At 31.4% G+C, this 17,185-nt stretch overlaps 1 protein-coding gene across 2 annotated transcripts; it reads left to right on the top strand.

Annotated features, from left to right (window-relative positions):
• The first annotated feature begins 416 nt into the window (after positions 1 to 416).
• LOC106792175 (UDP-N-acetylglucosamine--peptide N-acetylglucosaminyltransferase 110 kDa subunit) lies at positions 417 to 16,595 on the top strand. Of its 2 annotated transcripts, none has more exons than XM_014758391.1 (12): positions 417 to 1,168; positions 4,351 to 4,501; positions 4,591 to 4,834; positions 5,099 to 5,167; positions 9,176 to 9,372; positions 12,091 to 12,180; positions 12,630 to 12,810; positions 13,244 to 13,846; positions 14,085 to 14,602; positions 14,731 to 15,184; positions 15,530 to 15,906; positions 16,340 to 16,595. In XM_014758391.1, the coding sequence occupies exons 1-12, from the start codon at positions 1,000 to 1,002 to the stop codon at positions 16,515 to 16,517; spliced, it is 3,231 nt and encodes a 1,076-aa protein (XP_014613877.1). In that variant the 5' UTR covers positions 417 to 999; the 3' UTR covers positions 16,518 to 16,595. The 2 variants fall into 2 exon arrangements, with proteins under 2 accessions (XP_014613877.1, XP_014613876.1); XM_014758390.1 differs by lacking the exon at positions 417 to 1,168 and adding an exon at positions 3,331 to 3,975.
• The last annotated feature ends 590 nt before the right edge of the window (positions 16,596 to 17,185 follow it).

The following is a 17,185-nucleotide window of genomic DNA, read 5'->3' as shown; positions in this document are numbered from 1 at the left end:
TCGAATAAAAATAATTTGTTCTTTTTTTTTTTATACGTGTGACTTTTTTCGTATTTTTCATATTTTTTCGAATCATATTTTTTGTTTTTAAATATGATTAACTTTGAAATGACCTTGAAATGAAATAATTTTAAAGTGATAACATTAAATAGGATTAAAAAAAAATATACTTTGAGTTAAGTATAATATACACGAACACAATTATACAAATTAAATCTAACAGATGATTTAATTCGTATAAAAAATAAAATATATAACAAACAAGAGAAAAAAAATTTGTAAGAAGATCAATGAAAGAAAGAAAGATTCTAATAACGCGTTCAATCTCTAAAATTCAAATTTTCCCGGGTAGAAACTACTCTAGTAGGATTCTCGAAGGCAGAGACCGTGGGTGCATCGATTGGCTTTCCATTCGGTCTGTAATATTGTGTTCTTTACTGCGCAAGTGAGAAATCAGATAAATAGAACGCATCGAACGTTATTGTAACGCATAAGAAGGAATTAAACTCGGTTTAAAAACGGGAAGAAAAATATTTTAGGAGTATAGGAGGGGTTGCGTGTTTTAGAGAGTGTGTGTTCGTTCGAATTTTTTCGTAACTTTCGAACCATATTTCCCTCTTCCTCTTTCTCCCTCTCTCTTTTTCTCTGTCTTTCCTTTCCTCTCTTTCTCCCATATTCGTAGGCTCGATCACGGAACCGAGAATCCATTGCTGCTGGTGAGAGACACGAGATCCATCATGGCGGATAGCTCGGAAAGCTCATCATACCAGGATACACGTTAATAAAAATTCATTTCAATTGGTGTGATATAATCGCGATACTCCCTAACGATTCTAATTAAATCTATTAATTTAACGGGACGTTAAGAACAATTATTCGATTGGATATTATCGCAAAAAAAAATATATATATATATATCATTTATATTCCGATCAATATATATCACGATCGAGATCGTCATCTGTTTCTTTGCTCTCTACTTATAAACCTCGCGTCTTCATGCTGGCCATCATGCAAGCTCAGCAACAACCGCAGCAACAACAACAGCAGCAGCAACAGCAACAACCGCAGCAACAACAACAACAGCAACAGCAAACTCATCAACAACAAATGGCGGGTACCAGCGTTATACTTAAAATGAATGAAATACAACAACTCTCTACTGTGGGTAAGTATTTATTTATTTATATCAGTATTTGTTTCCAATATATATATATATATATATATATGATTCGATCTCGCAGTGGTTGGTGTATTAGGTATATGTACTATTGTACTACGAACAAAAATTTGCTGCTTATCTCACCCGCGAATTCTTTCAATCTCGAAACAGATATTCATAAGTATAGAATTTATAAATATATTCATTTCTAAATAGTATATATATTTTTCCTCAATTAACACGAGTTTATTATTAATTCTTATATCATCGCGTTACGAGATACTTTTTTTCAATGCTACATCATGTAGTTAAAAGATCTTAAATTACTGGTTAGAAAATGAAATAATACGACGAATCATCCTATCGAACGTTTTACTACTTTAAGCCTATTTTCATGGTTGTTTTCTTTTGGTAGAAATTATACAATTCATCCATTTTTCAACTTCCATATTGGTTTATGAATAATAAAGAGAATCGTTACTTGTAAAATTTGTATTCTATATATTCAACGTCTGTTAAAATATAATCGATATATTACTCTAATAATGAACTATATTATCTGATTTCAAATCTAATAGTTGCATGTTTTCAAATCTGACGTTCAAATTTTTTTTCTTTTCTTTTTTTTATCTCCCATTGAGAAAAGGCCAATGTAACGGGTTTTCTCATCGAGTGGCTCTTGCACATTTTATTTTTCACATCTTGCTTCTAACCCTCTTGTTCCTTATATTCGATTCTCTCTCTCTCTCTTTCTCTTTCTTTTTCTCTTTCTCTCTCATTCGTTCACAGCATACGCAGTCCCCTTCCCTCTTTTTCTCTTTCTCTTTTCCTCTTTCGAACCACAACCTCTCTTCACCCCACCCCTTTACCCCCTGTCCTCCTCGTCAAAAGCACCGATGGAATATTCCACTGGCTACCACCATTTCCATCTGCCTGCCGCCTCGAGCGTAACACAAACGTGCTTACCTTTCTTTGTGTGTGTTGGTAATATCCTGGCTTTAATCAGTGCCGTATGAATTACTTTTAGAGCCCCGTTTCTTTTTTTTTTACCAATTTAAAATTATAACTTATTTTACATGTTCGATTATATAACATTATATTTCAGATTGTTATTCTATTTTTTTTTTTCAAAATATATTGTATTTTGTTTTAAATATGTTACAAGTAGTTAATTTATTCATTTTTAATATATACTATGATTATAAAGTAAAGATAGATTATTATATTTTGTAACAGAATATATGTATATTAGAATTAGTTATGTATCATTTTAATTTTACATATATATTTTAATAGATAATTATATCTTATTAATTATATAGCCATTATTAGTTTCAATGACACGTCGTCATTTATCAAGTAGATAGATTCTAGCCTATAAAATATTAAAAAATCGTCAGGACAACAAATGCATTAAAAATTAGTTTCGTACTAACAAATAAATAAATCTTGTAAAACGAAAATTTAAGATTAATCACGAAAGAGGAAAGAATCCGTAGATTGTTGTTTTCACTTTCTACTTTTAAAGGTCACATTAAAAGTTTATATAAATAGTATAGTCAACATAATTGGGAAGAGAGATAATATTAATATGTCATATATATTATCTACTAAGAAAAACATTTTTCGAGAATAACAACGAGTTAGTTCTAATATAAGTTCCAAAAGAGAAACACATTTACAGTAATAGCAGTTGATTAGAAAGCACCATAGCATGATGTGGCCTCAACCGACTAACATCTATTTTTCGGAAGTAGTAAATATAGAACAACCTATAGGTGAGAGAAGCAATTGTCCTATAACTAATTTCATTCTTACATTTAATATCTGCATTTGAAAGGGAAAAAAGAACTTATTTCTTTTTCTTCTTTTGTCTATATAAATATATATGTAATATTGACGAAAAAATTCGGTAGGGTACTTAACAATATATATACGTCGCTGCATGCCCCCTTTCCCCCCCTTATTTTACCACCGGGTGCTCTTTCGAGCAGTGCGTTTCATCCGCCATGTTGTATCCATTCGTCCCCCCTCTCTTGGTTCCCCTCTGCTATATCGACCAATCGACTGTTCGTTCGTTCTTGTTTCGCTTGGGGGAGGGGATAACCTACCTAGACGGGGTAAAGTCACGGGCCTCCGTTCGTCGAACGCTTTCAGCAATACAGAAGCAGCAACGAGAGTTTACTTTATGATCATCATCGTCGCGTCGTGTGTTACTCCGCGATATATGTACAAAAGAAAGGAGGGAAAAACAAAAAAAACCCCGTGAACTTCTTATGTTTTACTAAAATACGCGTGTCTCTCGTTGTGCGCATTTATTTCGCGTTATTTTTTTTTCTTGTTTTCGAGCTATACGCTCGAAAATATTACTACAGTAATAAAGATAAGAAATCGTGTTTTCTTGTTTTTTTTTGAATTGTTTTTTCCTTTTCGATATTACTACGCCGCTCAACGTTTTTCTTCTTTTTTTCTCTCTCTCTCTCTCTCTTTTTTTTGGTTCATTTTTCTTTTGTAATTTTTACGCGCGGGACGCAATTGCCGCCATATCATCGGCGAGATAGAAAAGTGTTGTGCGCAATCTTTTACGCGTGAAAGCTCGAAAATGAGTGTCGTTCGTGTAGCCGAAAAAAAGGAAACCGGGCCGTCGTGCATAGGTTCGAACATTTTGAACGGGACCACCGCTGAGATTTCCGAAGATATTACCGATTGGCAAAATGGACAAAATCTTCTCGTTGTGTCGCAAGATTCTCAGGGAAAAGAATTGATCTCATTGACCGATAATCAAACGATCAGTGTTGCCGTTGATTCATATTGTTCGTATTTTTCATTATTTTTTTCTCTTTTTTTATTATTTAAATCAGATTTAAGTTTTCCTAGATACAAGTACGATGAATGTATGTGTACACATACGTTTTTAGAAACGTGGGCTTTGTATATCTGTGAAGAAAATCGATAGACCTATGGCGCCATCTTTGCAATTCAAATATTTTTGACTCGTTTAATTAAACTTACGCCGCGTGGGGTTTCGAGCTTACAAAATATATTTATATCTGATATTATATACATCTCTGTTGCTCATTCTTAAAAATTATATAAAAAAATCTTTGTTTTTATATATATATATATATATATATATATATATATAAATTATTTTTATTAATAATTATATTTTTTCATTATGACCTCAGGGTTATTGGAGCTCGCACATAGGGAGTATCAAGCCGGTGATTATGAAAATGCAGAAAGACATTGCATGCAACTCTGGCGACAAGAAACTAACAACACAGGAGTATTGTTGCTGCTTTCTTCAATCCACTTTCAGTGCAGACGATTGGAAAAGTAAATATTGTTTTAATTATGACTCATTAAAGCCTATTTATTTATGCGTAGATACTATATTTCATTATTTCTTTTTATATCTATTACAGGTCTGCGCATTATAGTAGCTTGGCAATTAAACAAAATCCATTGTTGGCAGAAGCTTATAGCAATTTAGGAAATGTTTTCAAAGAACGTGGACAACTTCCAGAAGCCTTGGAAAATTATCGACATGCGGTCAGACTTAAACCTGATTTCATCGATGGATATATCAACTTAGCAGCTGCTTTAGTTGCTGCAGGAGACATGGAGCAAGCTGTACAAGCATATATTACTGCTCTGCAATACAACCCTGTAAGAATACTTTACATTTTATAATATTTAGTATATACAAAGTGTTTTTTTATGCATATTTAAGTATAGACAAAATTGGGACATCTTTATATTTTACATTATATTTTATATTTTAGAATATTTAGTATATACAAAGTGTTTTTTTTATGCATATTTAAGTATAGACAAAATTGGGACATCTTTATCTTCTACGTTTTATGTTTTATTCTATGGTTATACTTTAGAAAGTTAATGTATATATGTATATTACTTTCTATGTTACAGGATCTTTATTGTGTGAGGAGTGATCTCGGTAATCTTTTGAAAGCATTAGCAAGACTTGATGAAGCCAAGGTAGGTTTATCAACCATAATTGTATTAGAAATAAAATAATGTTTTGCACATGTATTCATACACATTGGTATCGATGCATAAAAATGTATATTCAACGATAATTCATCGTGACCAATTTCAATGGTATCTCAGAGAAGATACTCAAGTGTGTATTGTTTACGTGTGCACGAGCATAAAAAATGTGATTCTTTGGAATGCGTTAGAGCGAAATCTTTTTCGCGTTTCAGTGCGGAAAGCTTTCTTTTCTTTGTCATGCAATTTATGACGCGCGATGCGCGGTGATCTGGCATTTTAATTGTTTCTGAAAATTTTAATAACATTTTAATATGCAATATCTAATGTCAGATCGCTTGCAAAATTTTTTTCCCCACACATAGGTATCTTACAATATTATAACGCATTCGATGTTGCAATTTGTAGACAAATATTAATATGATATGAGAAAAAAATATAGTTAGAAAAGTTAATACTATAAACAACATCGAATGTGTTTTGCAAAATGTGTTTTGAATCCTAAAAGTATAAAGCAAACATCTAAAGGGATCCAACTTTGGCATTGCGTATTTTGCAATAACGCTTTTATGTAATGTTGATTGAAATGTTTTCTTGTCAAATAGCGTTACAGCAAAATTATGTATTTTATAGCAGAACTTATCTGAAATTGTAATAAGTATCAATCGCATATCTCGGGTTAACAAAAAGAAATATGATATATAATAATTAAAATATTTTCTTCACTATAAATATATTACAATAATAATAAATTGATAAGTTTTGCTAGCGCGCGAATTTAGTAATTAAGTTGACTTTTCTACTCAAAACGTATCTTCCTCAGAATATTTTTTTACTATAGGCATACAGATTGTACACACCTGTGGGCATATGCAATCCTGTTCCCACTACTCAACGAGATCAGTAGAATTTTTAGTGTGTACAATAATGTGAGCGCGAGATTACCTGACTATTTGGTTGCATACTTATGTGAATAAAATTATAAATCTTCCATTTTTATATTTTTTTTTTTTTCAAATAACTCAATAAACATTTGCGAACAAAAATTAAAATAGAGAAAAGGGAGTAGTACGCAAAGAAAAATGTTGCAAATAAAAACTCGTAAAAGTCAGCTGACTTTTGTGAGTTATTTTTAATTGTTCTCAAAAGAGTATGATAGCGTAATCGGTCAGGTAATCTATGTTTTGCAGCGCGGCGCAGCGAAAGCCGATATAATTGTGTATGTATCCGTACCTTTTTTTTTTTTACAGATAACTTAATCTCTTTTCACTTCTTACAGAAAACTTAAATGTATACGTATAGAATGAATGAAAGAAAGAAAGAAAGAAAGAGAGAAAGTATTAATATTATATTTCATTCTTATTTCTCTTTTCGTTTTTGGTTAAGAGATATCGACGCATAGATACACGATTAATCGGATTTAAAAACTATTTGGACAACGAGGAAAGCTTTCCGTTAGAGAATTAGTCTACCATTCCTAAGATCTCGTTTGTTAGCTCGTTGATATCTCGCTTAGCTTGTTCAGCCGCCTGGACAGTTCATCGTACACTGACCAAAATGTATATGTATATATATATATCTATCTCAGTTTTCCTTAACTTTTATTTGATTTATTTTCACAATGTCATTCATTAAATTACATCATTTAATATTTTGTTGATTTTTATGGCGGGTTTTATTTCAAAAAATAAAATATATATATATGTATATATATATATATACGTATACATATATGTGTATATATATATACATANATATTTATATTAATATAAAGTGGATTGACGTGCTTAGTGAAGCATGGACACATTTATAAAAACATCTTTAATGAAAAGAAAAAAAAATATATATATATATAATATACGTATAAAAAAAATTAAATTAAAAAAAAAAGACAAAAATTGAGGCGAAGAGTATCAAGTGAAGAGACATTAACGCAGCTGTCTTATTGTTGTGGATGGGATGATCGACTCTAGGATGGGAAGTCGGAGCTATGTGATTGGTCAGTTTCCACCAGTTCCTTCGTCAAAGGGTGAATCTGAATCTGGTTATTCAGTAACACACTGTCTCTCGGTGTCTAAGTTTAATATGAGAGCTTGCGAGCCGTACCTACCATCAACCTACCGAAGGGTACTCTGCAGGTAAAGTAATTCCCAAGGCCGATCTCTACCTCCTCATTTATTTCCTATTTATTACAAATGTATACCCATACATTTTACCCCTTGACCATTTTATTCCTTGAAAAATAAAAATTCCCAATATTGATCATATTCTTATCTTTTTTTTTTATTTATTAATATATTCTTTTTTTTTCTTTTTCTTTTTTGAAAGTTTTGATTTTTTCTTACAAATATGTTGTAAGTCATTGCAAGGAAATAAGAATAAAAGATAAAGTATAACGGGGGAATCAGTTGTTTAATATTAATACGTTATTTTTGTATTATTTATATGTTAAGAAAATTGATCAGAATTTGTTCAAATTTATTGTGTATACATATACCAACATACATATTATATATCCACTTCAGAGAACTCCACCGTATCCTCGAGGGATCGGCCGACTGTAAATGCCCTTTTACTTATTGTTTAGGTACGGATTACACTGTTTTTTAAAAATGAGATGCAGCCCGCCTCTCGGCACGCGCGATTTTTTTATCCATGCTTGTCCCTTAAGAGTGTCGTCATTTATTGTCTTCTTCGTTTTCGTTCGAGGAGAAAAGGAATATAAAATAAGGACACTAAAAAGTTTATTTATTTATTATTGTGTTCTTAATAAACATGATATATATATATACACATATATATACATATATTTATATATATATATTATATATTATGTATATATATATATCACATTTCTTTTTTCTCTCGAGGATTCGAATTTTGGCAGCACAAGTATGAATGACTAATAGATAATATATTTTTAGAATTTTTCGGCGAATGTTCTTCAAATGCGCGGAGTGTGAATGGAAATCCGATAAAGGAGAAAAGTATAATGGCGAACGGCGTTTTAAACGTGTTCGACGTGTTCCACCGGACGCATTTCGGAGAATCGTCAAACACGAGATTTAAAATAGCGTCTTTCGTCATCAACGACGACACTCTTAGCGCGCTTCCGTTACCCTAATTTCCTAACTAATTCATATCAGTTTCCTTCACCAGTATCAATACTGCAATATGTCGTTACTTTGATATCTAGTGAAAATTTGCCTCTGTATAATATATATGTCTCTCTTTTTTCTCTCTCTCTCTCTTTCTCTCTCTCTCTCTCTCCTTCTCTCTCTTTCTCTTTCTCATTCTCTCTTTTTCTCTCTAACTCATGCTTAACAATCCATTTAGAAATTTGTTAAAAATTGAAGAAAATATATGAGTTTAAATTCTTAGTTAAACTTCAAATACGTTATTTCAACGTATTGTTTATATATTTTTAATATAAATAATGAAATTAAGAGAAATATCTATAAATTCACATTTATAAATTCCTAGTAAAATTCGGCCATATTGGTGGTAGTGGTATTCTCCGCCATATTGGTTAGAAGAAAATCTTTTTGAAATGTTGAATTTAAATAATTACTGGCTATTGAAATTCGCGTAAACACTTTTTCGAATATTCAAAATAAAAAAGAAAACAAAAGAAAAAAAAAAAGAAAAAGAGGGAGAGAGAAAAAGAGAGAAATAAAAATAGAAAATAATTATATGAGAATATTATGAGAATGTCATCTGTGAAATTCTAAAAAAAAACCAAACTTAAAGAGAAAGAAAGAGAGAGAGATAAAGAGATAAAAAAAAAATACAGAGGCAATAAAAATCCATAGAAAAAGTTTCTTCTTCTTCAACAACAACAACAAAAGCTTTCTTTCAAGGAAGGTCAACCAATAAGCTGCAGCGCGGCGATGGGAGGTCGGGCAATGCGCGCGGCGCGCGTCACATTCGAGTAAGCGAACAAACAAAAATTATAATTAATTTTTATCTTTCTTTTCTTCGTCGGTTTATCTTTAGGCATGCTATCTGAAGGCGATCGAGACAAGACCAGATTTTGCAGTCGCATGGAGCAACCTCGGTTGCGTTTTCAATGCACAAGGAGAAATATGGTTGGCCATTCATCATTTTGAAAAGGCTGTTGCATTGGATCCTAACTTTTTGGATGCTTACATCAATTTAGGAAATGTACTCAAGGAGGCACGTATATTCGACAGGTAAGGATAACATTTATTCCCTATTTTTTTCTTCTCTTTTTCTCTTCTAAGATGCATCAAGGATAATACGATTAAAATTGTAAACATTATTTTCCATTCGTAATCGAGGGGGTTTCTTCTTTCTGGTTAGTTTTATTACTGGTATTCCCCGTACGGATTGGATTATAGTGTTGAAGTTATTTTTATTGGTCTAGGTTGTTTTCTTTTTTCCTTCTCTCTCATATTTTATTCATGTTACTATGTCTTTTAAGGGTATTACAATTTTCGATTTTAATTCTCGCAACTTTGAAAAGGAAAATTTTTATGGTAAGAGAGGGAAATGTGTGTTTAGTTGGACGATGAGTTGGATTATAGTGAATTCCAAACTCACAGCGTTTTTCAGGTTTTCTAATCTCCTAGAGAAAAGTATTTTTATAGTATTATTTTTTTTTATACATATATATATATGTATGCACGATTTGATCTGTCATCGCTTTAATCCCATAAGCGGTGAATTTAAAGTTCGTGCTAAATTAAATTTGGTTACCGTAGTTATTCCTTTGATGTGATTTATGACGTCTAAAGGGAGTAAGGAGCCATACAATTTTTTATCCCCTTTATTCTCTTTTTTCTTTTTTTTTTTCTTTAAACCAGTAAGTTAAGCTTTTTATACTTTCTTTTTGTGTGTTGATATTTCCTTACGATGAGAAAATTTTCGAAGAAAATCAAATCAAATAAAGAACAAAGGAAAAGCAATATCGAGGGAATAAAAGTTTGGGAAGCGGGGTGGGGGTGGGAGATTAGGGAGGAGGTGAAATAGAAGATAAATTTTCTTGTTTTGCACTATTTGGAGTTCCGAAAGCAGAAGAGCGCATGACTCGTCGTGTAAATACGTGAAAATCGATCGATATTACGTGATAGCCTTGTAAGTTCATTGTCCCGAGAATATTCGGGATATTTTTTCTTCTTCTATCTGCCATACACAAAACACATATGTATATGTAATTCCCCCCTCCCCTTTCAAAAAAAATATAATCAATAATAAAAATGAATATAAAAGAATATTATTCTAATTTTCAATCGCGAATTAAATATAATAAATTAATCAAACTGCGCGAAATCATATGAAAAAATCTATAAAAGATTAGATTCCTTTTTTGAAATGAAAATAAATTAAAAAAAACTTGCATATTAAAATGATCATAATTAAAAAAAAAAAATTACTCTAATAAACAATTTCCTTCAATTTGAATTTTTAAATAATAATAATAATAATAATAATACAAAATATTATATATCAAAGCATATATATATTATATATACATTTTTATCGATATCATTTTTACATACAAGGACAAAAACAACAACAACACCATAATATAATAGCTTGTTATTGAATAATGTAGTTTAACATACGTAACTTTTTTTTCTTCCCCTATATACATACATACGTATAAATAAAACTTTATATGTGGTATAAAGTATATCTATATATCTTATAACTAAATCGGACGATACTCAACACAACACATATTTCTACACACACACATATATATATATTAATAATTTACGTAGTGTATATTACTTGATATGTGAGCGTGTATTAAACCTTGGTAAAGCTACCCTCGAAGTTACGCACAGGGATAGAGAAGAATCCTCGAGGGCAGCTATCGATTCCGAGAGAATTTGCTCCGCCCCCAAGATACACCCTTCGCTACAGTTCTGCTCTCTAGTCTTCTACTGTACTCTCTTCTCTCCTCTGTTCTCTACTTTACTCTGCTTTTCCTTCCTTTCATTCCTTCCTTCCTTCCCTCACCTTGTTTCCAAGCACACTATATATACTATTTGCCAAAAACACGGTTTACTTCAATGAGTCTGCGTGAGCTTGAAAAAAATACACATACTCACTAACAAATACATACTAAAAATATATACACAGATATATACATATATAACATACAAGTATACATACATACATACACACAGTGAGGATATATATATACATTTTACATATATACGTGTGTATGCGCACGCGTACACATATACCCGACCTAACCACGACACATATACACATATACACATTCTTTGCTAAGAGAAGAGAAGAGAAGAGAAGAGACGAGACGAAGGTTTTCAGAAGGATGTGAAGCATTCTCTTAGCAACTACGTTCCTTGTCGTACGTCATCATGGAAAAGGAATGGACTGCCAGTGCGTTGTAGTTTACACGGTGATATCGCCTTCTACTTCGATTCCATCATTTTTTCCTGTAAGGAGATTAGAAAGAAGTTTATCACATTCTAATAATCAAGTTACTGGATGTACTTCGTGGATTAAACATTGGGTTAAAAGGTTTATTTATTTTTACATATATATATGTATATTAAATCTTCTATTTTTTGTCTTCTTCTTATTATTATTATATAGAAGAAGATTATATTAAGAACGTTAAGGTTTAGTAAATCTCGTTTTTAGGTTTGACCACACGTGTTTTCTAATCGTGTGTGTGTGTTCTCTTCCTTAGAACTTACTCTCCTGCTAAATTAGATTAGACATTTCTTTTTCATTATTATGAAAAAGATTTTTATTTTTTAGTTTACCTTTTTTACATTTCTTATATTTTGTTTTTCTCAAGAATGATGGTAAGTGAGATTTATTCGAGGTTACAACATTATTTTTTATTCTCATACGATTGTTAAAAAAGAGTGTTCTCCTTCAATATCTTTTCTTTTCTTTTTTTCCAGAGCTGTCGCTGCCTATTTACGTGCGTTGAATCTCAGTCCGAATAATGCAGTCGTACATGGAAACTTGGCCTGCGTTTATTATGAACAAGGGTATGTGCATATTTGTTCATTTTTTAAATATATGAATGAAGAATTTTGATTTTTCTTTAAGTTACCTTTATAATTAATTCTTTACCATTGATTTATATTATTGTTTTCATTGTTTGATTGTTTTAATAATAATAATTACGATATTTAAAAAATCGTAATAATATTTGTATCAAATCAATAATTGAGCCGTTTATTTTGAAAGCGGCATAAGTCACTTTTTTTTTTTTTTTTTTAATTGAAAATGAAAAAACACCGTTCAGTTGTAATTAGTGTTGCTATTAACTAGGTTTTTTTTTTGAAAAAGTTACTTTTATGCCACTTTCAAAATAAACGGCTCAATTGATTTATTAATTATATAATAACTTGATTGTGTGTGCGAGAGAATAAAAAGAACAAAATGAACGGAGTTGATGATTTTTAACATAAGATTATTTATTGATTGATTGCAGTCTCATTGATCTTGCGATTGACACTTATCGCCGTGCTATTGAGCTACAGCCAAACTTTCCAGATGCCTATTGCAATTTGGCGAACGCTCTTAAGGAGAAGGGGCAAGTGGTCGAAGCAGAAGAATGTTACAATACCGCCCTCCGACTTTGCCCAACTCACGCCGATTCTCTCAATAATTTGGTTAGTATTCATATTCCGAAGTTTATGAATACGTTGTCCTTGGTAAAAAAAAAAAATATGAAAATGGTCCAAAGTTATTTAAGACTTTAAAAGATATACATATGGGAGGAGGAGGAGGAGGAGGGGGTTTGGTAAAGAAGAAGAATATGAATGATTGATAATTTTGCTGAGAAACTTTTTTAATATTTAAACTATAAATAAAGTATTTGATTTTGGACTTGCAAAATACATATATCGTTAGCAATGGACAGATAAATTAATAGTATATATTAAAGTAATCAAGAAAGTTTGTGTACTGGTGGTGTTCTTATGTTTGTGTAATCATTTATGACTCAAACTTTCTTGTTTATTTAATATCGGTAATATATAATTTATATTTGTTATTAATTACTTTTTGTTTTATTACACAATGTGTGTATATATATACATATAGGCCAACATAAAACGCGAGCAAGGATACATAGAAGAAGCAACACGACTTTATTTGAAAGCTCTCGAAGTATTTCCAGAGTTTGCAGCCGCGCATAGCAACCTTGCATCAGTTTTGCAGCAACAAGGAAAGTTAAATGAAGCTTTAATGCATTACAAGGAAGCGATACGCATACAGCCAACATTTGCAGATGCTTATTCGAATATGGGTAATACCCTTAAAGAGATGCAAGATATCCAAGGGGCTCTTCAATGTTATACAAGAGCCATACAAATCAATCCTGCTTTTGCCGATGCTCATTCCAACTTGGCTTCTATTCACAAGGATTCCGGAAATATTCCTGAAGCCATTCAGTCTTACAGGACTGCATTGAAACTAAAACCAGATTTTCCTGACGCTTATTGTAACTTGGCTCATTGTCTTCAAATTGTATGCGATTGGACCGATTACGAGGCTAGGATGAAAAAACTAGTATCTATCGTTGCCGAACAACTTGACAAGAACAGGTTACCTAGCGTACATCCTCATCATTCAATGCTTTACCCATTATCTCATGATTTTCGAAAAGCTATTGCTGCTAGGCATGCTAATCTCTGCATTGAAAAGGTATAGTATTATATTTATTTTGTAATTAATAAATTATCAATGAGTTATATAAGAGTTGAGATCTTAAAATCTATAAACTTTTGTCCCGTAGTTTCTGTTTTCCTCTCATGAACATCAATAATAGAAATATTTAAGTGTTCCAATTTATCTATTCATACCCACACACCCACCCACATACATATTGTTCTTACATAATATATCTTATTGATTTGAATTATTTGTAAAATTATTATTACAGATTCACGTTCTTCATAAACAACCATTTAAATATCCACGAGAAATATCAAGTGGTCGTTTAAAAATTGGTTACGTCTCCTCCGATTTTGGAAATCATCCGACGAGTCATTTAATGCAATCAATTCCTGGCCTCCACAATCGTGAACTCGTTGAAGTTTTTTGTTATGCTTTGAGTTCGGACGACGGTACAACTTTCCGTGCTAAAATCGCCAGAGAATCCGAACACTTTGTTGATCTATCTCAAACACCGTGCAATGGAAAAGCAGCTGATCGTATAAATGCCGATGGTATTCATATACTCGTTAACATGAATGGTTATACGAAAGGTGCTAGAAATGAGATCTTTGCATTAAGACCAGCACCAATTCAAGTTATGTGGCTTGGTTATCCTGGTACTTCCGGTGCCAGTTTTATGGATTATTTAATCACTGATGAAGTTACCTCTCCCCTCGAACTTGCTAGTCAATACAGCGAAAAACTTGCTTACATGCCACACACATACTTCATTGGAGATCACAAGTGAGTTATTATCAAATTCCCAATTATATATTGATTTAATAATTTCTATAGTTTATGTATATAAAATAATAATTAATAATTGACATAAAATAATATAATTTATCATCTTTTGTTTTGTTATTTTACAGACAAATGTTCCCACATCTTAAAGAACGTCTCATATTAACGGACAAATTAAATCCCAAAGGCAAAGTAGCCGATAACGTTGCTGTTATAAATGCTACCGATTTATCACCGATGATAGAAAATACATTGATAAAGGAAATACGTGAGGTTGTAGTGCCAGATTCGAAAAATCAACCGGTCGAAATTTCATTGAAAGTTGCCGAATTACCAACAACTACACCGATTGAAACAATGATTGCTTCTGGTCAATGCCAAATGTCTGTCAATGGTGTTGTAGTACAGAACGGTATGGCTACGAATCAAGTTAATAATAAAACTGCTACGGGAGAGGAAGTGCCTCAGAATATTGTTATTACGACGAGACAACAATACGGTTTACCCGAAGACGCTGTTGTTTATTGTAATTTTAATCAATTGTATAAGATCGATCCTCTTACACTTCACATGTGGGCACACGTGAGTATCAACATCAAAGAAAAAAAAGATAATTAATTAACTCTCTATGACGTCATATAACCTTGAAATTATATATATATATATTTTTTTTAATATTAAAACTAAGCTATACTTAATATAGTATAATAGTACTACAATAAATAATATAGTGTTAATTTAGTGGAAAATTTCAAAATCAAACAAATGATAACTCAATAAACTTTTTTTATGACTGACATATTTTATATTAACAAAACAATATAATCCCCCAAAAAAATGTGGTCGTAAGGAGTTAATTAATTTTTGAAATCAATAAAAATGATATATATGTGGTTATATAATTATTATTTTTCTTTTAAATTATAGATCTTAAAGAACGTGCCAAATTCAGTACTCTGGCTTTTAAGATTCCCAGCTGTTGGCGAACCCAATCTTCAAGCTACAGCACAACAACTAGGTCTTGCACCTGGTAGGATACTATTCAGTAATGTTGCTGCTAAAGAGGAACACGTTAGACGTGGTCAATTAGCCGACGTCTGCTTAGATACACCATTATGCAATGGACACACAACAAGCATGGATGTACTTTGGACTGGTACACCAGTTGTTACGTTACCCGGAGAAACTTTGGCATCTCGTGTTGCTGCTAGCCAATTGAACACACTTGGTTGTCCTGAATTAGTTGCTAGGACGAGACAGGAATATCAAGAAATTGCTATACGATTGGGAACCGATCGAGAATAGTATGCACATAATATAATATACATATTCATATACGTATAGGAAAAGATTTAAAAGTTCCTAGGTGATTTTCAAAATCAATTTCGAACAAAGTTATGTTGTTAAAATTGGTTAAACACATTAATACGAATCCAATAAATTGTTGATTCTTTTTGCAAAAAAAAAGAAAATTACAGAACTCGTAGAAGAACAAAGTAGAATGAAATATTTGAATAAAAAGTAAAAGTTATATATATATATATATATTTTTTTTTTTTATAAATTAAAATATATTTTTTTAGATTCTAACAAAATTTCTAGAAAAAGATTAATGTAAAAAGAAAAAAATAGTAATTAATATTTCAAATTATGTAGGAACTTTTGATCATAAATAATAAGGATACATATATATTTATATATATTATAAAAATAATAATATTGTATTTATATTTTTAGCTTGAAAGCAACACGTGCAAAAGTATGGCAGGCACGTTCAGAAAGTCCTTTATTCGATTGTCGAGCATATGCCAATGGTATGGAAATGTTATATTCACTAATGTGGGAACGTTTTGCAAGAGGAGAGAAACCGGACCACGTGGCAGCCTCATTGAAACAATGCAAAAATCAGAAGTGATTGGTCGACTTGGAATATATTATTATTATTTTTACGTTTATTAGAAATCATATTACAAGATTATTATATTATTGAGTTGTACAACTGTTGTTGCTCTTCACTGTCTTTCTTTCTTTCTCTCTTTGTTTTTTTTTTGTCTTTTTTTTTTTTTTAATTTTATTATTAACATTTCCATCAACACAATTAATTTCCAACAATATTTTTCTCGTATCTATCTCTATCTACCAATGAATGATATTTTGTACCGATGAAATCATAAATCATAGATAATATCTATAGTTCTTCAACCAACATGATTTGATGATAAATGGGGGTTATTATATTCAAGTTTTTAACATCGCAGAGAAAAAAAAGTGTTATAGAAAATCCTATCTATATATATTATAATAACTCTGTGATCAGAAATGGTGGTAGTACACAACAATGGTACAGGATAAAGAGAGAGAGAGTTATTGTTGTGTTCAAGCAATCTCATAATAGCATTACATACATAGATATATACATACATAAATACATCCCATTAATATCACACAATATAACTTTTTATTCCCAATATGTGATGTATTTCGTTTTCTGAAATACCATATATAAGTATGTGTGTGTGTGTGTGTGTGTGAGAGAAGAGTGAGAGAGAGTGTGGTGTGTGTATACATAAGAAATCGAAATGG

The sequence above is a fragment of the Polistes canadensis genome, unplaced genomic scaffold (genome assembly GCF_001313835.1).
Source record: "Polistes canadensis isolate GaletaPanama2010 unplaced genomic scaffold, ASM131383v1 scaffold_386, whole genome shotgun sequence".
Classification (NCBI taxonomy): domain Eukaryota; kingdom Metazoa; phylum Arthropoda; class Insecta; order Hymenoptera; family Vespidae; genus Polistes; species Polistes canadensis.
This window is presented reverse-complemented; position numbering and strand designations above follow the sequence as displayed.